This window comes from Electrophorus electricus, chromosome 3, assembly GCF_013358815.1.
Source record: "Electrophorus electricus isolate fEleEle1 chromosome 3, fEleEle1.pri, whole genome shotgun sequence".
In the NCBI taxonomy this organism is placed as follows: Eukaryota; Metazoa; Chordata; class Actinopteri; order Gymnotiformes; family Gymnotidae; genus Electrophorus; species Electrophorus electricus.
In genome coordinates this window covers 30,543,738-30,568,479 of record NC_049537.1, presented here as the reverse complement: position 1 = coordinate 30,568,479, position 24,742 = coordinate 30,543,738, and the positions used below count along the sequence as shown (strand labels likewise).

The following is a 24,742-nucleotide window of genomic DNA, read 5'->3' as shown; positions in this document are numbered from 1 at the left end:
ATACGCATTTAATCACAGCACAGTATTAACGATTCAAAATGAGTTTTTATTCTTATTTCAAATATTGCGGTCTTCAAAAAAGAACTTTACCACCCTTGCCATATGGATTTTCCCAAGTGGCGTTGGCAAGTGAAAGAAGACGAGAATTGGGAGGGAGCCGGAGGTGTGAACTCTGCCACTCTACGTTACAAAAAAAAAAAAGAGCTGCTATGCGGGTAATTTTCAAAGTATAAGTGCCTACGGTGGCTTGTAAAAATTGAACTAACCGCCTAAATTTGATAACAAAAAATGTTGTAGAATAACTTTGCTGTCGTTGTGAAATATCGGTAAATAATTTATTTACTATATATTTATTTATGCCAAATGTAACGAGATTACGATGGCAAAACATTACAATATACTGAAAATTTTTCATAACAGTAAGCAAATCTCTTATGTAAAATTATGTATTTAAAGTATTTTTAGATTGTAAATTATGTTTCAGTATCAACAGGTTTCCTGCTCTTAGGTCCGTGTAGCTATACTTTAAAACATTAAATTCTTAAAATGTTCTAATAAAGCGGAAAATATAAATAAACTGTGAAAAAAAATGCAATTTGTTTTTAGCAGACATAAGCCATACACACACTAGTTCAATATCAGTGAACTGTGGGAAAATAGATATTTTTTAAAGAGATTTTACAGCTTTTTATAAGATCGACAGTGCCATCTAGTGGCCATAAAATATACTGTCAATTCAAGAACATAAAACCTTAAGAATTACAGGCATATTTCTTCCTTAAAAGTAACACATTATTTAGGAGACATAATGATATTAATATTAAGTCTAGCACATTTCTGTAGCTTTCATACATTTCTGTTATTCAACATGTAATTATTAATTTACTAATTAGATAAAAGTATTATAAAAATAATTATAATAAAGATAATATCGTTACATTTGTTGCTATGTTTACCTGCAATAATTCTTAAATATGTATGACGCAACATCCAAATGAAGCCTCCCGAATAGCAGATTTTGTAGTTCAAATATTGTCCAACAGATGGCACCATATGTCAGGCTTCATCCGTGGCTGTTCTCCTCCAGGGCTGTTCTTCAACCAGGGCAGCTGCTGCAATAAAATGCAAGCTATTAGTTCAGCTGATTACACAGATGGTCCGAATTTAGTGGGATTCCTTCTGACAAATCAGACAATACTGATACACCATTCTTTTAATACTTTTAAAGGAACAGTCATAAGATACAGACCAATGCAAGAATTTGAATGAATATCACAGAAGACATTTTTTTCAATGAGTATTGGGCACACATACAGCTGACGCTTTTATCCAAAGCGACTTACAATTATGACTGAGTACAAATTGAGTAATTGAGGGTTAAGGGCCTTGCTCAGGGGCCCAACAGGGGCAACCTGGCTTGAACTGGCAACCGTCTGATTACCAGTCCAGTATCTTAACCACTGAACTGCCACTGGGAAGCTATACATAGCAGTGGCCTTACTTGGTGTGCTCCTCTGGGATCTTAGCAACGCACGGAGTCCCGCCTTACTCAGCCTAGGCACCGGAGCCGTTACTGGACTTGGCCGTATCCCAGCATTCCACTGGCTTGAGCCGAGCCGTTTTTCCAGACCCTGGCCGGCTGAGAATGGTGCTAAGCTGCGCGCTGCCCACTGTGGCCTGCCCTGCCTTCTTTTCCCGTCTGCCCCGGGGTCCAGGAGCATCTGAGAGAAAACATGCAGGAGTCAGCGTTTCCTGACCTCTATATTTCCCACGACAAGCTGCTAATCCCAATTATATCTCATCTGTGATTCTTCAGATTCTTTCAGTCAAAAGCAACACTTCTTTTTTGTTTAAAATCTAACTAAACTTGTCTGCAAATTTGCTGTCTCCCACTGTGCACCGCATTAACATGATGTCCCACATAAAGTGTGCTGAGCGTGTGTAATGCCTCGCGGATCGGAAGCACCCAGGGAAGAACTGCAGGATCTTACCAAGGATTTGGCCTGCCGCAGTTTGTATGAGGAGGCAGACACGGACTTCTTTAGGCATGCTTGTCTGCAAAGATAATAAGGAATGTTTTCCTCCAGTTCACACTTAGAAACACACTTACATGCACACACACCCCCCCCCACCCCCAACACACACACACACACATCCCCCCACCCCCAACACACACACACATATACACACACACACACACACACACACACACACACACACACACACACACACACACACACACACACATACACATACACAGTGTTCATATAATAGAGAATTTTTTCATATAATAGAGAACATGTTTTGACCTGGTACCATATTAAAAGTAAAGGTCCATGCTAATGATAATTCCATGATCATGAAATGTGGGCACAGCTGGGTGAGCTTCCTACTTAAAAACCCCAACTAAACCTGCACAAATCATCAAACTAGGCTAGACTTCAGCCCTGTATCTCTGGCAAAGGATCATATGTGTATTGCGTGCGTATTGCTTGGTGGATTTGTGTGTGTGTTTGTAACACAATGGTTCGGGACAGATCATTAAGGATGGCGTCTTACCCTTGTCTTGCATGCTCTACTGGGTCGAGGTTTTCTAAGTAGTTGAAGCGTATTGTGTCTGTGGGGTGCCGGGCTGAGTCTCTCCACGGTGGAAGCCCTTTCGCAGAAGTCGTTACGCCACGCCCTACGGAACTCCTCCCACGCAGGGGGCCGGACTTTGGTTCTTGGTAGCCAATCTCTGCAGTCATCTCCTGCATCTCACTTCCAATCACTTTCACCTCAGGAACTAGGAACTCTTCGCATGCAGGTGCCTGAAAAAAAGGATTGAACAGGGCAGATTATTTTGTTAGTAGAACATCTGACAAAAAATCTTTTTGAACATGAACATAATTGCCTACAAGACAGCAAAAAAAAAAAATCAGTAAACACTGGATTCTATCAACCTAAAATACCAGTGACCTCCTCGTGCGTTAGACGTGCAACATGTGCCCTTTGATTTTCTCCGTATCTTTCAGGCGCATCTCCTAGACTGGGCCTCACCTTGGGCCTGCCGACATGGAGCCCCTGCACCGTCTCTACATAGTGCCTCTTCCACACACCCTGCTCAAACGGTGTGGGCGCAAAGCTTATGCACCAACCCAGCCTCAGGCATTTAGGCATCCACAGCTGCTCCAACTCCACCAGACTCTTCCAGCGCCAGCTGACCTGTCACCAGGGAGACGGGTGAAGCGGGCGGAGCTGCACGGCCACAGACAGGGCACGTGTGCGCTAGACACGCCCGCTGTACATTTTGACCGTGAGAAAAAATGAGCGTCAAATAATGAAGTGTAAAAACCGGAAATTGGAAGACTGAATGTTGAGACGTCAGTCTGATGGTACGAAAGACTCTGGCCTGATGCTATTTACCTGCGCACATCTACAGAGGCTTCTGGGGTCCAGGAAGGAGAAGATGTAGAGAGCTAGGACCCTGGGAAGGACGACGGTGAAGTCCAAAGCTTCCTCGGACACCAGCCTGCACAGGGTCTGTCGCAGGTGCTTCAGCTGGCCTACAGAGCACCGCGCAAGACAGTCCTGTAGCACCTGCTTCCTCTGGCTGTCTGTCCACTTATCAAACTGAAGGACATAGAGAAATGAGAAATGTGTGTGAGGTCTTACTTTAGCCATGACATTGCCCAGAAGGGTTTACCTAACTAATATACTAAATATATACGCATTTTTGGCTATTTCTCAAATGGTTTTCCTTACCCACTTGCCAAGGAGATTTCGTCTCTCTTCAAACATCTGTAAGGTTGATGGTGCACGGATTAGAAACGATAACTATGACCTCAGGATCGCGCAGGTCTACATGTTTTATTTTCTATTTTATTTTAAGTTCAGGCCTAAAGTTAGCGATCATGAAACTGATGAAAGCATGAAGTATGACGTGGTGGGTGCCGAAGACAGAGACACGTACCCGGCTATTGGACGGGCCGTGGTTAAGCGGGGTCCACGCGCTCCGTTTGCTCTGCATCCTGGTGCCAGGCGTCTCTCTAAGCGCGAGGGCCATTCCGCAGCAGCCTCCGCGGCCCACGTGTCCTCCGCTTACACCGATTTTAACTTCGAGCACATTAAATGACGGGCAAGCTATCGGGTAAACATGTGTACTCGTTTGCAATGCATTGCCAAATCGACTGGGTCTGAAAGCTCTGCGATAGATCCACCAAATTTATAAAGATGGTCAACCTAAATAATTGATCACAAAGCCTTTATTACTGGAGAAACCGAGAACAGCGGATAACATACCAATAACAGTGATGTCGAGGCCGTACTAGTAGTGAGGCGTTTCTTCCCCGGCTGTACTGTTCTGCCGAGGTTTTGATGGTTGTGCTTTTCTTGTGCATTTGGTTTCTATAGCAATGTCGGTGTTTGCACCTCCTCTCCCAACTCTCGCCGCCCCTAAGACGCTCCAAGCCACCGAGTGACCGACTGCGAGCAGCTCAGCGCGCGCCAGCGGGGCACCCCCGGGGGCAGCCCCCCCCCCCGTTTTGCAGAAGGAAACGAAACTTCTGCAGCTTGGTTTTGCATGGTTCTCTGGTTGGCAGCACGTACTGCGTGTCTTTAATGTGGCCTGGGAACTTTTATTACACTCCTGCGCACGCTCCGCGTCGGGCGACGAGACCGCTGCACTGGCAGCGCGCTACCGTGTGATGCGCGCGCCCGGACGAACCTGCCGCGAGAGACCGGGCTTGTATTGTTAAACCGAGGAGGAGCCGCCGAGTCCCGCACGTGAGTCTTCGTGCTGAGACAGAGGTAAGGCTTATCCAACCTGCACGTTCAGGTTCGCGAGTGAAAACAGCTCGAAGTGAGCAGCGGTGGTGGGTCGTTATAAAGGACGAGCGCACCTTTCCCGCGCCGTTAAACGGGCCGCTTGGACACTCGGCAGACGTCCATGTCTCTGTCCTTTGTTCGCGAAGGCAGCACGTCAGAAAGCAGCTTCACTCTGTCCGGATCCGTGCAGTCTTGAGACAGGTGTCCTCGCGGGTGGGTACGGGCTCGTTCCTGTGCGCGTTTCTACAAACCGCCTCGCCTGTAATGCCGTTACGCACGACGCGAGTTGAGGGTGTAGAGGTGCCGCCGTTTGATCGCATTCCTTATCATTTTCGGACGCGCATGTAAACCGTCCGGATGCCCCGCGCTGAGACGCTTGGCCGGACCTGTACGGGCTGTTCTGTTTTAACTGGACTTGCTCTGGCACAATAGCGCTGTGCCGTTATTGTTAAGAGAAGGAGACACACTTTGGTGAAACGTAGGAACTTCGGGTTGGCGAACAGTATACAAGATTCACGCCTTTGCGCCTTTATTATTCAACACTTTATTTTAGGTTTAGGTTTCCATTTAAAAACTCACGTTTCCGTGCACGTTTTGATGAGATCTACGTATGTTGCGTGCTAAAGGGATCGCTCTGCCGTCTCTGATATGCGCCAGTTAACCCTGACACGTTTGATGTTCATGTCATTTCTGTTCCTGTTACTGTGACAATGCGGTGTCTTCGTCTGCAGGTTAATTTAGGCTTACACGTGATTTCTGATCGCCTTAATCGTACTTGAGCTTGATTTAAATGAAGTAGAATTTAAATTTGTTTTCAATTTCACATATTACAACAACATTGTGATGAAAGGGGAATTCATCGTTCACTGTGAGCCTTTTATCCAGGTAGTTAATTATTTATTTGCCAGTGCTTTTGCATCGAACCTTTAGGCATGTGTTTCTTCCACAGATGCTGTAAAATCACAACAACAAAAACAAAACGGTGATTTCAGTTTTTTTGTTTTTTTTTTAAAGCAAAGCAAGTCATCCAGAGATGCACTGTTGCCTAATCGTGGTAATCCAGTGACAGTCCGCTTTAGCTCCCACTCAGCAAAGCAGCAGCGGACACGTCCAACCCCGAGATGACGGAGGCTCTCCTTCCGTTCTAACGCACATCTGAGCCAATCCCCCGAGACCCGGAGTAGACAGCACTTGCCTCTGCTACCATGCGTTGGACGTGTCCCAGGACTATGGGCGTGGCGTGGATGCTGACCTCGGCGTTGAGCGCCTGCGTGGCTATCAACGTGGAGTCGGCCGGCAGTCACAGCGCATTCACCTGTGAGCCCGTCACCCTGAGGATGTGCCATGGTCTCGCCTACAACACCACGTTCATGCCCAACCTGCTTAACCACTACGACCAGCAGACGGCAGCTTTGGCTATGGAGGTAAATCCTCATTCTGCCTTCTCACGTCCTCTGTAACTGAGGAAGACCTGCGTTTTAATGCCACACTGCTGAGATTGGTAGATCAAACACAGATCGGCTTTTCATTTCACACACTCAGAAACCCTAAAAACTCTGATAGTGATGGAGCGCATCGTGATTTTCAGCAAGCCTAGTTTAGTGTGTTAAATGTGTCATGGAAAGTGGCACACAGAATTCACTATTATCCTCTAGAATTCACTATTGTCCTCTGGAATCACACAGCTTTTATTGCCCTTACTGGGAAAATCATATAATTCCTTATGTTATTTGTACATGACATATCTGTGTGTATTGAGGTTTTTTTTTAAGTGTTTATTCCCTAATACTTTGTTCATGGGTGGGTGGGCGTATAATACAGACTACATTATAAAATCAAGGGTGAAATGAAATGTGAATCTTTCTGAAGATTCTTACCATGGCCCTGACGTGCGAATCTCCTCACTTCCCTGACCTGAGAACAGTAAGGCACTCGTGCACTAGTGTTCGCACCACGTTTCCAGCTTGCGGGAGTGAAATGTGAGACCGGTTGGACTTACTGGTCACACAGTGATCTCAGTATCTGCAGTTGTAACGGCAGAGTCGATCGCTGCAGCTGGTTAATCTTCCTTGCTGGACTACTGTATGTAGTTGGGTCAGCAGAAGGCCCACAGCTCAGTAAAGTTCCCCGTAACCCTGTGGTTGGGGGTCACGTGGTTTTACTCAGTGCGTCCTTCGGAGAGGAAAGAGTGACGGCGAGAAGAAAAGTGTTGAGGGAGGGAATGAAAGGCTGGAGATGAGCTGAGACCACCATCTGCTTGGCCTCGCTGAGGAGCAGCATTACATAATGACTCTGAGATGGGCATATCTCAGGGCTTTTTGTTGTGTTTCTTCACACACACACACACACGGATGCATGCACACGTACATATTGATGCAATTTAAGAATGATGCTGAAGTGTGGTTATTCCATGCAATCGCCTGCTCAGTCCCAAAAGTTGTATATTTTATGAGAGTTAAATAACTATCACAGTCATATTTTAATATATTATTATTATTATTATTATTATTATTAGTCACATTTATATAGCACCTTTCTCATACTCAAGGATGCTTTTACAGATAGATATCAGCTTCTGCAATCAGAATATACAGAATATACAGTAAAATTACGTTCGCTGAAGTGCTGAATTTATTCATATGGTGTTTTATATCAATTCTGTAGGAGTTATAAGGAAAAGCTGTGAATTTGCTCTGTGCACATTTCAAAATAATCTTATTCAGTCATGGACCTTCAATATCTATTTATATTTGTTTGGTGAAAAGGGACAATATTACAACACTTCAGTTTAGCTATCACTTAAGTGTTGAAACCTTTGGAATACTGTTGGATCTACCCAGAACTGCTGCAGGGACTTTGTGTGGGTTTTCCACTCACTGCTTGGCTGTGGAGTTTTTACTGTCATCTTGCTTAAAATATTTGGTTATATGTTCATGTGTAATTCAAAAAGGCATGGCTTCTCACGAACTAGCTAGCAGCTGATGGTAATTTGCACTAAAAAACACAGCGTCATATCAGTGCAAATTGTCTAGTGAAAGCTGTTGTATGTATGTTTGTTTGTTTGTTCACTGGTAGAGTGCTTGTAAGCAGTTACCTGCAAGCACAAATGTGGTACTGATTCAGTAAGAATTTTCATAAACAAGTTATTTGAGTCTCACTGTATCACACTTTCACTGTGGCCTGATTCCAGTACTGGAATTACAGTTCCGGAACCCCCTTCCATCTTGGCAATATTTCAGTATTGGAATTCCAGTTCTGGAACATCCTTCCATCTTGGCATGATTCCGGAGGGTGCAAAGCTAATGGGCAGATAAAAGCCCAATGAAGACTGACATAAAACTTTAAATGGGAATTGGACCCACTGAACAGCCTGACCATGAGGAGTAGTGGGAGCAGAAGGTCTCTTGTAATCCGTACAGCTGTCTGAGCTCGCTGCTCTGCCTAAATGCTTGTTTAAAAATAGATTTGAACAAAGGAATTTTTCATAGCTCTGCTGGAATAGACGAAAGGGCCGAGGGAGTTGTTTTTGGCCTGAACTCTGTTTAACCTCCAACATGGGAAGGGACTGTGGTATAGGAGTGAGGGACTGGTGTGGTGTTTGTAGGGTGTCGGGGGGGGGGGGGGGGTATCTGAGCATGTGTGGTGCTAACGTGAACATAGAGAACGACCGTGGTCCAAATACTGACCAGTAGTTTGTCATTTTGGTTTGTTTGGGGGAGGTGTTGCATTGTGGGGTCCGGATATTTAACCCCAATTTTGTCATTTGACACTGTTTGGGATGCCTGACCTCCCTATGAGAAGGATTAACCCACCTGCAATGTAACTCAATTAAATGTGGGTATTTAAATGACTGGTACAGTAAGAGGTTTGTATTTAAATGTCTGGTGCGGTATGAGGTCTGTATTTTAGAGATGTTAAAGTGAATCCGTGCCTAATGATGCCCCAGTCTGAAGATGGCGATTCAGTTGCACTAATTTTGGAATATAAAAAAAAATTCTAATAAAATATATAATTATAATAATACTAAAATAATGCATGCTCTTATTTTCTGGTTAAAATAAAATTCTTTGGGTAATTTCAAACATTAAAAAAGAAAAATTCAATTTCAGAAACTGTATTGTTCTTAGTTCCTATATTCCAATACTGTCTAAACAGTCCTTCAGTTACATTTGTGTATTGTGTGATTGTTTTTTTAGATTGCACCAGATTAATATAACCCAAAACCTGGTGAAATGTAAGATTTCATGATTCAGTGAATCATTTGCTGAAAGATTATTTATAATGGATGCACTGGGAATCCAGAGATGTTCACCCTCCACTGAGATGTTTCCTGCAGTATCTTCTTTCCTGTCATATATATATATACCTTATTTGTCTGTCCAGTCAGTCACATTTTAAATTTTGGTCTTAAGGTACATATATAATATTAAGTAAATTAATAATATTTATTAAAATATAAATGCAATTACTAGCTGAGGCACACCAGCCCACAGCAGTGTGTTCTCACTCCTGGGCTGTGAAGCACACATCCTAGCTGCTCCATTTACACCTTTACCAGAGCGCATTCATCACAGTTTCTACTGAGCCTGTGGCCCACACTGTGACCTCCCCCCCCCCCCACACACACACACTTTAGCTTTTGTTCTTTTTTTTCTTTCATTCAGCCTGTTTCACTCCTCCTACCCTTCTCTCGCTCTCTGTCTCTCCCTCCATTTCTCCCCCAGCGTAAGGTAGTACCGTTGCTTTGGAAACGGGTCCCTATTGTCTTGCAACAAAAGAGCAGGGCTTTCTCTCTCAGGAGGTGGTCCACGCCCCACCCCCTCGGCGCCCTCTGACACTGCCCCATACTGACCCCTCCCTGAACGCGCGCCCGTGGTGTGTCTCTGGTTGCCATGACAGTGGGCTAGATGTGCAGAGAGTAGAAGGCTAAGCAGAGAGCCGTGAGCAGGACAGAGCAGCGCAGAGGAAAAGATTATTCCCATATTAATAATAATAATAATAATAATAATAATAATAATAATAATAATAATAAAGGTAATTGTGTTTCTTATTATTATTATTATTATTACTATTAAAGATTATTCTGATTGTTACTATTGCTCATTTAGAGAAATGCCACAAAGGCTGAAGGTTTTTAGGGGAGAGGAAACTATAAATGAGATGATATTAACGATGAAGTGTGAGAGAGTGGTAGGTCTTTGTATAATTTAGTTGCCCGGTGCTTCTTTGTCCTTATCTCTTTATATTCTCCTTGACATCTTACTCTGATAGTTCAAATAGGTCTGTCACAAACTGACAGAGCTTCCAGCTCTGTGCCATTTATAAAACCCAACTAGGTCTTATTTGTCATACCAGAGGTAGTCTATATTTAACAGGTCTATATCTAAAAACTGAATTGATTCATCCCATAAATCACTGAATTTCATAGCTCCAACTCAGAGATGTCTGTGGCAGTCTGCTAGAAATACAAAACAATTAAAGACTAAAAGAAACCACAAGCAAAACGGATAAATCTCGACTTGAGCTCATAATCAGTGCCAAAGTCACAGGAGATCCGAGATACCCAGATCTCACAAGCTCAGCTTACAACACAACAAAATAGGAGGTGCTATACTGGGATACTGGCACTGGTAATATTGGCACTGGTGTGTTGCTGTCAGATGCCAAGACACCACACTCTCATAATCAATATTCATAATTGCTTATTTGCAATTATTGACTTCAATTAATTAAACAAACTTGGTTGAGGTATGGTCAGCTTAGCTAAATTTAACAAAACACTGAATTTGGCTGAATCATATAATTAGGCAGGCAGTTCTTTTAAATTATAAAATATAATAAAACCAATTTCCCAAATAACTGAAAATCGGGATTCCAGTAGTGGGCAATAACAATCCCAATAATCATTTTTTCCATTATTATGCAGCTCTAGAGTAGCACACAGACTTGCATAAGACTGCATGCTAACCCACAAACATCAGCCCTCTCCAGAAAGGCTGCATTTCCTGAGGACTGCCGAGGGCCATCTGGATGTACAGGCTGGAGTCTAACAGACCAGCCTGGTGCACGTAACATGCCGTGGCAAGATAATGCTCTCCTTCGCCCTCCTCCGCTGGAAACCGTGGCACTTGTCTTTATTTTTAGCTCCCTCTCCATCCCATGTGCATCCACCCATTTGATCTGGCCAGTCAAGTTCTCCAGTGTCTTCGAGCCTTTTGTATGGCAATACAACTACAAGTATCACCAACAAAGACAAAAAGGTCATTTTTGCTCGGTACACACTAGGATGATTCAGAACACCCTCAGCATTCTAGCCAAAGCTACGGACTGTGGTGCACTGGAGAAGTGTGGTTAACCGTCAGTCACGTGATTTAGCGCAGAGAACGCGAAGCTCCCGGCACGGATTCTGGCTCCAAGTCTTGAGTGTTTTGACATAGGGCCGCATGGACATTATACAGCTGCGCCGGGTCAGCGGTGCGCATGCGCACATTCGTCATTGTTCTTTCGCGTATCACGGGGAAATCTCGAGCCAGGCACAACGTAGTGTGTTAAATATGGATTAGATTTGTGGAAATGATGACTTGATGTGAACGCTTTGTGTCAAAATGGGCAAGACTAACATGCATCTTAATCCCTTTTTACAGAGGGAACGGGTAAAAACAGGGAGGCAATAGTAGCCAAATCTAGCTATGAATATTTACGTAGAGTATATCCCACAAGCACTGTGACATGAGCACTGTGGTGGCACCATCAGTGGGTCGAGCTCGAGTTTGGGAATAACTGCCTTAGCATACGTGATGATTTATTGATTGTTTAGTGTATCAGGGCTGCAGGACATAAGTATCCATTTCAAGACGCGTGCGTGCCAAGAACTACATTGACCCGGGTTTGCCTAAGACTCCTTTGTAAATTGTACAGTTTCGTGTGTGTGTGTATTGTTACTCAAATGTAGAGGTTTCAGGATTTGGGGCAAAAATATCACTAGATTGTAAATGAACGTGGCGCTCATCCGCACACATCAGAACCAGGATGGGTTTCCTTCCCCCAAATGTCCATACCAAAGCCCGAGTCTGTCCTGCTGGAGAGAGCGGGGCCCTCCACCCAGTAAGAGGCAATCATTTGCATATTTAACTCGCCCGCCACTCCTACTACCAGAATGCCTCATGGCAGAGTGGGCCTCAGTGAACAACATGTGTCCCCACCCCACACAAAGGGCACAAAGGTGTCCTCACTGAATCCATTCTCTCAGTACTGGTCTGGACAGCTTAGACGTCCCTCGGTTGCTCAGTGTGCCTGTACCACCTATTTGATCAGTTCAGCAGTCATACAGAACAATCTTGTAGTGCTAAAATGTTCAAGCCCATATAAATAAATGAACCAGAATGGAGAAAAACGGTACTGTTGTGAAAAAAGGGATAGTATGCAATTTTAAATAGGTTTTAGTTTAGAAATCTTGAATAGCTTGAACTTGGCAACCCTAAGGAAAGCGGAATGTGGTAAATGATTCCTGCTGCCCTAATGACATGGTCTCTTCCCGGCCAGCCCTTCCACCCCATGGTGAACTTGGAGTGCTCGTCTGACCTGCGGCCCTTCCTCTGCGCCCTGTACGCGCCCGTCTGCACCGAGTACGGCCGCGTGACACTTCCCTGTCGACGCTTGTGCCAGCGTGCCAGGAGCGACTGCTACAAGCTCATGGACATCTTTGGCGTCAGCTGGCCCGAGGAGATGACCTGTAGCAGGTGGGGTCTCCCTGACGCCTGTGCGCTGGGAAAGAGGCTTATACGTGTGTGACCATTTACTTATAAACAGTAGGCAAGAGGGAGAATTGCTCTGAGTAGCCCGGTTGTTTCTACGCATCTCGTTTTAGTATGCGATGTGTGAGATTCTAAGAAAAATAGGTCAGTACTGCGAGGCAAAGTCCTCAGACATCCTTCCACATCCCCCACGGGGAGCCCCATCAGAGCTCCAGTTGTAATGCCGTGACCTTGCTGCAGGTTTCCGGACTGCGACGAAACCTACCCCCGAGCAGTGGACCTTCTCCCGAACGCCGGCGGCACGGGCAGACCTCCGCCGTCCGTGCAGAGGGACTACGGCTTCTGGTGCCCCCGCGAGCTGAAGATGGACCCCGAGCTGGGCTACTCCTTCCTGGGCGTGCGCGACTGCTCACCCCCCTGCCCCAACATGTACTTCAGCCGCCACGAGCTGGCCTTGGCACGCTACATCATCGGCGGGGTCTCCATCATCTGCCTCGCTGCCACCCTCTTCACCTTCCTCACCTTCCTCATCGACGTGGGCCGCTTCCGTTACCCGGAGCGGCCCATCGTCTTCTACGCCGTCTGCTACATGATGGTGGCGTTGGTGTTCTTCCTGGGCTTCCTGTTGGGCGAGCGGGTGGCGTGTAACGCCGCGGCCCCGGGCAGCTTCCGTGCCGCCACCGTCACGCAGGGCTCGCACAACAAGGCCTGCACGTTGCTCTTCATGACGCTCTACTTCTTCACCATGGCGGGCGGCGCCTGGTGGGTGGTCCTCACCGTCACCTGGTTCCTGGCTGCCGTGGCCAAGTGGGGCAGCGAGGCCATCGAGAAGAAGGCGCTGCTGTTCCACGCGGCGGCCTGGGGCGTGCCCGGGGCACTCACCGTGGCGCTGCTCGCCCTTAACAAGGTGGAGGGCGACGGCGTGAGCGGCGTGTGCTTCGCCGGCGTCCACGACGTGGCGGCCCTGCGCTGGTTCCTGCTGGCGCCGCTGGCGCTGGCCGTGGGAGTGGGCGTAGCGCTGCTGCTGGCCGGCATAGCCGCACTCAACCGCGTGCGCATGGAGATCCCGCTGGAGAAGGAGAACCAGGACAAGCTGGTGAAGTTCATGATCCGGATCGGCGTCTTCTCTGTGCTCTACCTGGTGCCCCTGCTCACAGTCATCGGCTGCTACCTGTACGAGCAGAGCTACCGGCCCGTGTGGGAGCTCACCTGGGTGCAGGACTGGTGCCAGCAGTACCACATCCCCTGCCCATTCCAGGTAAGGACCCCTGCCGTGTAGTCTGGACATATTCTGCTCAGGGATGTTACAGTAATTCTCTCCAAGTTAAAGTGCAATGCCAGTATACCATGTGTTAGTGCCAGGACTCTTTTAAACTTTAAAAACCAATTAGTGTTTTTTGAGTTATCTGTTTACTCGGTTTCAATGCAATCTGTATATATATTGTGTATGTATAAAAGTATTATGCCTGCAGAACCAATCTCAACACACTCACTGCACACTGAATTATGCTTTACTAAGACATTTCCGACTTCAGTTTGGTTGTCTGCTGGTGTTTGGCTCACTGCACTCAGTAGTTTAGCTCCGCCCCTAGGCGGAGCCTTTAGCAGCCTCCCATTGTTTTCCATTGGCTGGTAGTATTTAAAGGCACGTGACTGATGTATAATGGCAGCTGCACTGCACCTGTGTTCAGGGCTGTAGGCGCGGGTCTGTGTGTTTTAGACGACTCTGTACTACTGAATGCTGAAAATCTGGGTTTACATCCATTATAATAGATACTTTAGAATATAAACTTGGTTTTATGTGATCAAGCACGCACAAGCCGGGCCTGTAGAATACTCTGCATGTGCTCTCTTAGCTAGGATCCACGTAGTCTATGGAAAGAGACAGGGACACACAGTGGAACATCACTGGATTAGTCTACAACAGATAAACATGAGCAGCTGTGTGTGTGTGTGTGTGTGTACAGTGCATTCTCTCTCATGCAGCATGAATTGAGCCACAGTAGAGGTGATGGCTATGAAGTGTGTGTGTTCCTGAAGCATATTAGATTTTCCTTTAATGAGGCCCTGTCTACTGCAGTATATTCTGATAGATAGGACAGCAACAGACAGGGACACACGACTGTGACTGGCTTGTGTCGCTCTGCGTCGGTGCACAGGAGCACTGGGTAGAATTCTGCCCACAGTCCTGTCCTCCTTTGGACTTAATGGGAGTGTTTATTTATAGCAGTGAATACAGTTAGCACATGGTGAGATTGTGTCCCACTGTTATTTCTTTGTGTGCTTTGCTATGCAGCTAATATACTTGAGCTGCTGTAAACGTGAACCCAGTTAACAGGAAAGTCAATTTGGAGAGTGAGAGAGAGTGAGAGAGAGAGAGAGAGAGAGAGAGAGAGAGAGAGAGAGTTGTGTATGCCTTCAGCATTGTACTCTGTGCAGAGAGCTGAGATGAAACCCCATCCTGTCCACACAATCACACAAGCGTAGCCCGCGGCAACAGTGACACACAGCGGTCTTGCATAGCGCACAGCTGCACACGGCTCTCTCTAAGGTGTCAGCTGCCACTGATCACATATCAGGCGTTTTCCAGCCTGCCGAGGCAGGATGTGTTCATAAAGGCTCTTGAAGGAAAATTCCTGGCCACATCCGTCACGTATCACATATCAGGTCATCACCTGACACAGCAGACCTGCAGTTCGATTTGTGGTCACGTAGCTGGCTCCTTACTCCAGACCTCTGCTCCGGACAATGGAACGGTGGTTGAGAAGCCAGAAGCCCCACTCTCTCAAATGAAGACAATAGATCATTTGTTACAACAAAAGCTCGACTCTAGATAAAAATGGACATGTCTGGACCCTTTATGTGGGTCAGTGAAATATTGATTCCTCTGTTGATAGCTTAGCCTTGTGTTTTGGCTAATGAATGTGTCCTACCTTTTCATTAATGATGATGGTATTTGAATCCTGAGGAAGACTGGAGCACTGGCTAAAATTCTCCATTATCAGTCTGCCGTCTAACGTCCACCAGACCAGCACGAAGGTTGACGAAGCCAGTGGGGACACAATGGCACAAAATTGGCCTTCTATAATTCCCTATGAGACTTTGTCCTTTGTTTCTGTCTCCGTCTCCGCTGGGGTCCCGCCCAGGTGGAGCGGCTCAGCAGGCCCAGTCTGGCGCTCTTCGTCCTGAAGTACCTGATGATGCTGGTGGTGGGCGTCCCCTCCGTCTTCTGGGTGGGCAGCAAGAAGACCTGCTTCGAGTGGGCCAGTTTCTTCCACGGCCACCGCAGAAAAGAGTAAGTCTCCTAAAACCATCTGCCCCCAGCACGAGACCCGGCTGGTTTTCCAAACGTAGAAAGAAAGAAACACTTCCCTGCATGGTAGTTGGAGCTGGTGTAGCAGGCCCACAGCAGAACATAACTAGCGTTCAGCCTGAGACAGTCACCTGGCCGAAATTCTCTGGCATTTTCATAAAGGACCAGACGCTCCCTTATTGAGTCTCGCAGATATCCAAACAAAAAAAGATATTTCTCCCTAAGCTGATCAAGGGAACTTTCCTACAACACACCCAGCATGTTGGGTAACGATACCAGTCACTACAAATCATTTTATAGCGTGTTAAACTGCCCCAGTTGGTGTGTCACATTGTAATCCTGAATGTTAGCAGTAGCGCTATGAGAGAGAGAGAGAGAGAGAGAGAGAGAGAGAGAGGTTTATCAGTGGTGAACATGCCTTCTCATCTCTGCACTCACAGTCCTGGTTTCCTCTCGATGAGTACATTAATCCTCTCTCCTACTCCCTGCTTCACCAACTTCTCCATCCAACACCACCTGTCCATTCACATTTCCCTTTGCTCCTGCGGCTCTCGCTGACCCCACCCTATTCACCCTTGGCCACGCCCCCTTCCACCGCCTCCAGCGGCACGATGCATGAGAGCCGGCAGGTGCTACAGGAACCCGACTTCACCCAGCTCCTTCTGCGCGAGCCCGGGGTGCCGGTGGTGCGCAAATCATGCGGCACCTCCACGCAGGGCACCTCCACCCACGCTTCCTCCACCCACCTGGCCATGCTGGATGAGCCGGCCAGCGGCAGCACTAGCCGGGCGGGAAGCGTTCGCAGCAAGCCCGCCAGTTTCCACGGCAGCCTGCAGCGCTCACGCGACGGCAGGTGAGAGAGACGATCTGTGCTGATTGGCTGTCCAGAGGGTGGTGTTTCCCACACTCTTAACTGCACTCTGTTTTCTAACACAGGTACACAGCCTGTAGTTTCCGTGGCGCCGAGGACCACCTTCATGAGCCGCCCCAGCACGGCACCTCCCACCGTCTGGATAACCAATCACCGCACGGCAGCTCGCAGCGCCTGGACAGCCAATCGGGGCATGGCAGCATGCGGGACCTCAGCAGCAAGCCTCAGGCTGCGCACTGCGTCCCCGGCAACGGTGTCCACCGAGTCATAGAGGAGGGCGGAGCCATGGCCTAGGCTTTACGAGTCTCTGAAGAGAACGCATACTGAGCATGTGCACATGAGCCACCAGGGAAGAAATGGAAGTTACGGACCTTAAAACGAAACTTAACGTCTATCAGAACTTTAAGGCCTAATCCACCTCAGGACGAAGGCACAGTGAGGAAGACTACATGGATACAGGGTTGAGCTGAAGTCTAGCAGACATGTCGAGTCTTTACATTCCCACCCTGTGACCTTCTGATCACAGGACTCCAGCATCCACAGGGTAACCTGCCTTTTTAACGCTGTTCTGAAGCACTTGCTGCTTAATGCTCAGGCCCAGATTTTACCTGCATCTGGCGTGTTTTTTTTTTTTTTTGAAGGACATTTACAGGTTAACAGGTTCCATTCCGCTGTTTCCATGGCACCTTCATCTCCTCTCCTCCAGTTTCCCTACAACAGGAGTAGCTGTGGGTGGTGCTGGATGCCTGCTTTAACCCAGAACTCGATACCACCTCCAACCTCAAATGCTTGTAACCGCTGTTCCAAATGTAGGATATTTTTTTTTGTTTGTTGTTTTTTTTGTTTTTTTTTCCTTTCATAATTGAGTAACTGGATAGTTTTAAAAAGTCTTCAAATTTGTATTTTTTTCATTCATGGTCCAGCACTAACTTAAAGTAGTTATGTTAGTTGTGTTCATTTTTTGTAAATTGTGAAATTTGTAACAAAGACCTTTTGTACACATCTGGAAATGAGTCTAGTCGATTCTTTGCTGAGGACAGTCACATCTGTGTCTGGTCTGAGTCACATTTGAGTCACATCTGTGTCAGTTCAGAAAAACCTTCACCTGCAGAAAGCGCTCCTCAAGAACCCACCACACACACACACACACACACACACACCTCCCCAAGAACCCACCACACACACACACACACACACACAAACACAAACAAAAACCCTCAGGAACACATTTTAAGTGTGAAAAAACATAATACAACCATGTAATGAAAGAAAACAAATGAATACATCCATCACCATGTAAACTGTACAAGTTGTTACAAAGCTTTAAAAGTGATAACAAAAATCTAAGATAAAAATATGAATATGGAACTACAGAGATGGTTTTATACTGGACTGTTTCCTCTCTCTGACTGTCCAAAGGGTGTGTGTGTGTGTGTGTGTGAGTGTGTGTGAGTGTCATTGGTGCTTCACCCATCTCTAGTATTCTTTCACTTGCTAAGAGGAGCTACAGGTGGAGTTGTACTGAGAATACTAAACTGTCAGGCAAGGCAGAGATCTCTAAAAATGATCAGGACAAACAGAACAGCCGGAATGGCACAAAGACAGCTTCTGTCATAACAGCGTGAGACCCAGGGCCAGAAACCAGAAATTAGAAGAATAATTTTGTTGACCTCTGACACTTTCTAATGATTAAGATTATTAAGGTTATAAATTAATAAAGGACAGAAGGATATAGATCCAATGGTAGCCTGTACAAACCAAAACCAGTAATGGACAACCAGTCCTACAAAATAAGTTTGTGTCAGACTCCCAAGGCTGTTGTAGAACGCTGTTCTTAATGCACATCTCACTGGAGATGCATTAAGGGAATCTATCCAGTTGCACATGAATGAGCAGTTTAATAACAGCACATAATAGAATCAGAAAACCATCTGGAATGGTCACTGGAGGTTTTATTGTCCAACACCAAGGCAAGACCATCATACACGGCATAATCTTCAGAGGAAGACACAAAGCATTCTGGCCAGCTGGTCTGTCTTTCACAAAATAAAGTGAAACTGCATCTTTGTTGCAGTTTGTGGTGAATGTCGTCGTAAATCTACAGTTAAATTACAGGAGTGAATTTACAGTTAAATATAAGGATCACAATACTGTTAACCCTCTCAAACATTTTCCTTCCAGAAAATGTTTGAAAAAAAAGCTACATTTGTTCCATTGCTTAAAAGACCTAAAGTACAGTAAAACCGCACTGCAGGTTACACGTACTGTTGTTTATGGCAGGAATGTAAAAATGTCAATACAGTTTTCTTCTCTCCTTTAAATCCAAATACGCATTGTCAGCTTCTGAAAAATGTATATTTCTATTTCTTACAACACAGTCAAATAAAATGAAAGCAAAACAATATACAGAGATGTGTCCTGTGAGGGATGAAGCGTTTAGAAACATGACTTTGGCCAACGGCTCACAGAAATCTTCAAATAAACCCTACCAAGCATGGTTTTCAGGAGGGGAGAAAAGGTCAAAGCACAATAATGCACCTAAAACCGTTTCAAATGGCCTTGGACTGGCTATGTTAAAATTAAAAAAAAAAAAAAGAAAAAAAATGAAGATTTCTTTGTTTTTTTGTTTTCTACAGTATTCCATTATATTATACTATAATTATACCTATGTACATCACTGCAACGCAAATCTGTTGTTTTGCAGGTGGTCTATGGAAGTTTTAATTATGCTGAACCGGGAAAACAATTCATGATGTCATCAAAATCAGACAGAGGCTTAGGAGTCTATTACAGGAAGCAACTGATGAGGTCGACCAAGAACATTTCACAATGAAATCTGCAGCCAATCAGAATGGGATTCAAAGTAGGAAACAAGTCTCTGCACATGTCACTTCCTAGAGCAAAAAAAAAAAAAAAAGTATCTGAAATAAAATAAACAATCACATTTATGTCTTTTCCCCCCATAAATGCAGCTGTTTGTATGATCTACAGTTGAAGAGGAACGTGAGAAAATCCATACAGATTTTCACCAGCTAGTGTTGGAAACGAGAAATAAATACTTCACCCCAACCCCCAGTATATGTACAAACGCTAGTCAAGATAAAAGCCTCCTCCTCCCTCCTGCAGTCGTGTGCGTTGCGTATTTCTGGATTAACTGGCTGAAGTCCAGTCAGTAATATTCTGAAGTAAGATCCTCAGTGTTGCAGTTGTCCAATCAGCTTCAAGCCAGTTTGAAAGGGGTCGATTACATCCACTGTGTACGCGTGCACGCACACACACACACACACACACACACACACACACACAAAAGTGCTCCTCGTTTGTGAACTGCTTGCAAAATTAAGTGGGAGGGGCTGTAGTGCTATGTGCAGTTACGTTGGCGGGGAAGGAGGGAGGGAGCCTGTGGCGGGCAGAGCCAGGGAGTGTTGCGATTGGTCTAGCTGTGCGTCCATCATGTGTCCCAGCCCATACGGTCTGTGCTCTCCAGAGAGAGAGACTTGGTCTTGTGCGGGGAGGCGGGGCTCGGCGGACTGCTGAAGGCGGAGCTGTTGGAGGCTGTGGAGTGGCGAGGAGAGTCCGAGTCCTGGGACGCCAAATCATAACACAAACGTCAGAATCTGAGGACACCCACGCTAACGGAGACGGAATACTTCCAGCACATGCTGCTCTCAGATGTGATTTTGCACTTCAGTTCTTTAATTGGCCTGTTTTTAGATTTTTAAAAAAGAAATACCTGCATCTGACGTATGTCGGCTTTGCTTGAGAAAATACACAGCTAAACCTGTAATCTGAGATCTGTAAACGTACAGCACGTACACAGTAATGTGACTACACGAGAGTGCAACCGGTGGGGACTCCTCGGAGTTCACTGTAAAAAGAATCGGCATGGCCGTGTGAAACCTGTTTGTACGTGCTTAATCTTACAGACACCTGAGGTCTGGGTTCACACGTATTAGATTCCTTAAACTAAAACAATACTGATCCAGGATCAGCTTAGAGAATCTGGTTTGCACAAAAATCATTTTCCACACATCTCAAAGTGTTTTAAAATGATGTGGGTGAGTTTAGTATGACCCTAGCAGATCTACCACGGAGCACAGTTCAAATGATACAACTCTAACAAATCTAACATCGGAGCCTAAGGCTATTGCATGGCTTACAAATCAATTTAACGCAAATGTAACTTTCTTTAGCATAAAATACATACTCATGGCGCAGGTGTTGTAATATTATAGGCTCTCTCCTTCCTGGGGCTTCACTTAAAGTGAAGGTTACAGAACACTATCTCTGCATGTTAGCTGTATATTTATACAATATTTCTATATTTCTCCTTTTCTTTTTGCTGTCTCGTTCTATATATTTCTGTGGAATTACTTTGCAGCTAAATCAGGTAGAAACATTTCACACAAAACATTTTAAAACAGGCAGAAAATGCTTTTAAAAAGAAATGTTCTTTAAGATGCAAAATCTCATTTTCTGCCATTTTTCAGCAGCAATTTAAATTTTAATAAAATATATTTACACTTAAAATACATTTTATATACAACAGGCCTTTTAATGATTCAAAGATATTGTATAATACCAAACCTACCAATTTAATAATAATAATTAGTAGTAGTAGTAGTAGTAGTAGTAGTAGTAGTAGTATTATCAATATTAATAGTAATAATAACTAATAATTGGTATTAATATTAGTTATATTAATATTGGCATTATTAATACTAACTTTGCACACAACAATATCTAAAAGTATATTTCATTTTCATGCCATTGTTTTTTTTTCCAAATTTTTAGTCTGGGAAGAATTTCTAATCCGTCACTGATTTCCTGATTTTGATTCTATAGAAATGAGGCTGAAAAATGGTAGAAATCTACCATAACATTCCAGACATTCTCGATAATCCGATTCTGACTGATAGCTGCTTTGCTATGTGTGCGATGCGATGGCCTCCTGCCGGTAATGGCCCTCAGGAGTCGTTCCCCAGGAAGGTCGGAACCTCGGACCAGTCATGGAAGTGTACGAGTTAACCCTGGGGAACACGGAATCTCTCCAGGCCTTCCTGACTGTGGCCCCAATTGCTTTGACTGGCATTTGCCGAGGCCAATGGAGACAGTAAGGCGGAGCATGCGGACAACTTGGCCATCCCTAAATCGAAATTCAAAAAGTGCCACTGCCCCGAGGGGGAGTGCCCTGGATTGCAGTGCCATGGACAGGGTCTCGTAGACCATGGACAGATTCTCGCGGGACAGGGTCTCTTAGACCATGGACAGAGTCTTACGGGACTGGGTCTCGTAGACCATGGACAGGGTCTCGCGGACATGGTCTCGGTAGACCATGGACAGGGTCTCGCGGGACAGGGTCTCGCAGACACGGTCTCTTAGACCATGGACAGAGTCTTACAGGACTGGGTCTCGTAGACCATGGACAGGGTCTTGCGGGACATGGTCTCGCGGGACAGGGTCTCGCGGACATGGTCTCGCGGACACGGTCTCTTAGACCATGGACAGGGTCTCACGGGACAGGGTCTCGGTAGACCATGGACAGGGTCTCGCGGACACGGTCCCGCGGACACGGTTTCTTAGACCATGGACAGGGTCTCGCGGGACTGTGTCTCACAGTGCCATGCACAGAGTCTCATGGGACACGGTTTCGTAGTCCCATGGACAATGTATTGCAGGACACGGTCTCGTAGACCCATGGACAAGGTCTCGCAGAACACGGTCTCGCAATCCCATGGACAGGGTCTCACGGGACAGGGTCTCGGTAGACCATGGACAGGGTCTCGCGGGACTGTGTTTCACAGTGCCATGCACAGAGTCTCGCGGGACACGGTTTCGTAGTCCCATGGACAATGTATTGCAGGACACGGTCTTGTAGACTCATGGACAAGGTCTCGCGGAACACAGTCTCGCAATCCCATGGACAGGGTCTCGCAAGACACGGTCTTGTAGACCCATGGACTGGGTCTCGCAGGACACGGTCTTGTAGACCCATGGACAGGGTCTCGCAGGACACGGTCTTGTAGACCCATGGACAGGGTCTCGCAGGACACGGTCTTGTAGACCCATGGACTGGGTCTCGCGGGACAGGGTCTCGGTAGACCATGGACAGGGTCTCGCGGGACAGGGTCTCGTGGGACAGGGTCTCACAGGACACGGTCTTGTAGACCATGGACTGGGTCTCGCGGGACTATGTGCAAAGGCAGAGGGCTCTGCAATGGCTCAAGACACAGGACAAAAACAATGGCAGTGCTGGGTGGTGTGGTGGGTGGAGGAATGCTTCGCCAACGTGGGGGTCCATGCACGCATCCCCACGCGGTGCCATTCACGTTACCTTCATTTTACTGAGCAGCGTCCTCAGCGCCCGCTTCAGATCGGGCGTCTTCTCCGAGGGCGAGACGGCCTGCCACTGGGGACGAGAGGCAGACTGAAGGCGGCTTCTGTGCAGGCTGAGGCTCAGCAGGGGGCACACGGGGACGCGGGGGGCGTTACGGTATGGAGATGTCAGGTATAATAGGGCCATGGGGGGGGGGGGGGGGGTTGAGACACGGGGTCCGCCCGTGGCCTCCGATTGGCCAGGGAGGACGAGGACAGAATGGACACCTAGAGGATGGGGCCAGTAGCTATGGAGAAGGGTGAGCAAGGAAGGGATGGCCGGCCGGCGATTGGCTAGCCTGGGTGGGGAGGGTCCGTGTATGGATGCCATGTACAGACTTCACTGTGTGGGTGGGGCTGAGGTGAGCTGCGGTGCATGCTGGGAGACTGGGATGGGAGCAGTTCCAGCTCAATCTGGGGACACTGGGAGTGCGTAGTTCTCTCTCTGACCCCCAGCCTAACAGCAGACGTGCTTGGTTTTACTACAAAAACAGATGCACCTTTTTAATGTTACTGTAGCAGCTCCATCTATGGCGCGTGTGCTTTTTAGTGAGCGGGAGCAACATTAGCAATCCCATCTCCACGCTGTGGAGGCGGAGCAGTGCTAGCCATGGCTCTCTGGAACTGGAGGCAGGGGACAGAGGCGCAAGGACGACTCACCTCCCTGTCGAACTGGGAGAGCGGGGCGTCTCCCACGTCCATCCCCCCACCCGAGGACAGCGAGCTCTCCGACGGGGAAGTCATGGTGTGGCGTTTGGAGCTGTAGCTATTGCTGGACAGCTCTCTCCTCAGGGCGCTGCCGTTCTGGGAGCTGGGGCCTGGCCGGGGCAGAGACAGGGACACAGGCCTGGTTTATTCACACAGCGCAATAAAAGCAAATATTGATAAGTTGGAATGCAGGTGTGTGCAGGAGGACGTGGTGGGGAGTGTGTGTGTGTGTGTGTGTGTGTGTGTGTGTGCGTGTGTGTGCGGTGTGTGAGCGCACAGTGTATGCGTGTGCATGTGTGTGTGTGTGTGTGTATACACTCACGTATTCCTAGGCTGCTGCTGGCACTCATGGATCTGCCAGGCTCAGCGCGACTCTTCGTCAGTGACGGGATGCTGACGGAGCCGCTGAAGCCAGCACGGCTGTCCTGAGCACGCACGTTCTACACGTTCCACACACAGACGCGCGCACACACACAGACACGCGCACAGACACGGACGCGCACACACACAGACACGCACGGACACGCGCACACACACAGACACGCACGGACACGCGCACACACACAGACACGCGCACACACACAGACACGCGCACACACACAGACACGCACGGACACACAGACACGCACGGACACGCGCACACACACGGACACGCGCACACACACAGACATGCACACACACAGACACGCACGGACACGCGCGCACACACGGACACGCGCACACACACGGACACGCGCGCACACACAGACACGCACGGACACGCGCACACACACGGACACACACAGACACGCACACAGACACGGACACATGCACACACACAGACACGCACGGACACGCGCACACACACAGACACGCGCACACACACGGACACGCGCACACACACGGACACGCGCACACACACAGACACGCGCACAC

The 24,742-nt window shown here is 47.0% G+C and overlaps 3 protein-coding genes across 15 annotated transcripts in view; 1 reads left to right on the top strand and 2 right to left on the bottom strand.

Annotated features, from left to right (window-relative positions):
• Positions 1-25: 25 nt before the first annotated feature.
• fbxo16 (F-box protein 16) lies at positions 26-4,426 on the bottom strand. 4 transcript variants are annotated; one of them, XR_004775817.1, is made up of 9 exons: positions 3,953-4,426; positions 3,745-3,780; positions 3,406-3,612; positions 3,040-3,204; positions 2,560-2,810; positions 1,992-2,055; positions 1,502-1,721; positions 957-1,112; positions 26-180 (listed from the first exon to the last, which is right to left on the bottom strand). XR_004775817.1 is itself a non-coding variant. In XM_027015956.2 (9 exons), the coding sequence occupies exons 2-9, from the start codon at positions 4,043-4,045 to the stop codon at positions 1,057-1,059; spliced, it is 1,092 nt and encodes a 363-aa protein (XP_026871757.2). In that variant the 5' UTR covers positions 4,046-4,122; positions 4,282-4,426; the 3' UTR covers positions 196-1,056. The 4 variants fall into 4 exon arrangements, 3 of the variants coding, with proteins under 3 accessions (XP_026871757.2, XP_035380397.1, XP_035380398.1); XM_027015956.2 differs by lacking the exon at positions 26-180 and having other exon boundaries at positions 196-1,112; positions 3,953-4,122; positions 4,282-4,426; XM_035524504.1 differs by lacking the exon at positions 26-180 and having other exon boundaries at positions 196-1,112; positions 3,953-4,095; positions 4,282-4,426.
• Positions 4,427-4,519: 93 nt separating this feature from the next.
• Positions 4,520-19,819, top strand: fzd3a (frizzled class receptor 3a). 4 transcript variants are annotated; one of them, XR_004775797.1, is made up of 7 exons: positions 4,520-4,788; positions 5,821-6,230; positions 12,349-12,545; positions 12,801-13,818; positions 15,707-15,855; positions 19,449-19,607; positions 19,717-19,819. XR_004775797.1 is itself a non-coding variant. In XM_027015918.2 (7 exons), exons 2-7 carry the CDS (start codon positions 6,012-6,014, stop codon positions 17,036-17,038), a joined length of 2,061 nt encoding a protein of 686 aa, XP_026871719.2. In that variant the 5' UTR covers positions 4,520-4,788; positions 5,821-6,011; the 3' UTR covers positions 17,039-17,754. The 4 variants fall into 4 exon arrangements, 3 of the variants coding, with proteins under 3 accessions (XP_026871719.2, XP_026871720.2, XP_035380077.1); XM_027015918.2 differs by lacking the exons at positions 19,449-19,607; positions 19,717-19,819 and adding exons at positions 16,478-16,726; positions 16,810-17,754; XM_035524184.1 differs by lacking the exons at positions 4,520-4,788; positions 19,449-19,607; positions 19,717-19,819 and adding exons at positions 5,602-5,691; positions 16,478-16,726; positions 16,810-17,754.
• cdc42bpab (CDC42 binding protein kinase alpha (DMPK-like) b) overlaps positions 18,677-24,742 on the bottom strand; it is a 50,890-nt gene continuing 44,824 nt past the window's right edge. For 2 of the 7 annotated variants that reach the window (XM_035524178.1, XM_035524179.1), the window contains 4 exons: positions 24,150-24,267; positions 23,780-23,937; positions 23,079-23,153; positions 18,677-20,327 (listed from right to left, as the gene is read on the bottom strand). In XM_035524178.1, the coding sequence (XP_035380071.1) occupies positions 20,196-20,327; positions 23,079-23,153; positions 23,780-23,937; positions 24,150-24,267 (483 nt within the window). In that variant the 3' untranslated portion in view covers positions 18,677-20,195. Of the gene's footprint in view, positions 20,328-23,078; positions 23,154-23,338; positions 23,602-23,779; positions 23,938-24,149; positions 24,268-24,742 lie in introns of those variants that run through there. The other 5 variants (XM_035524183.1, XM_035524180.1, XM_027015920.2 and 2 more) reach the window with 4 other exon arrangements.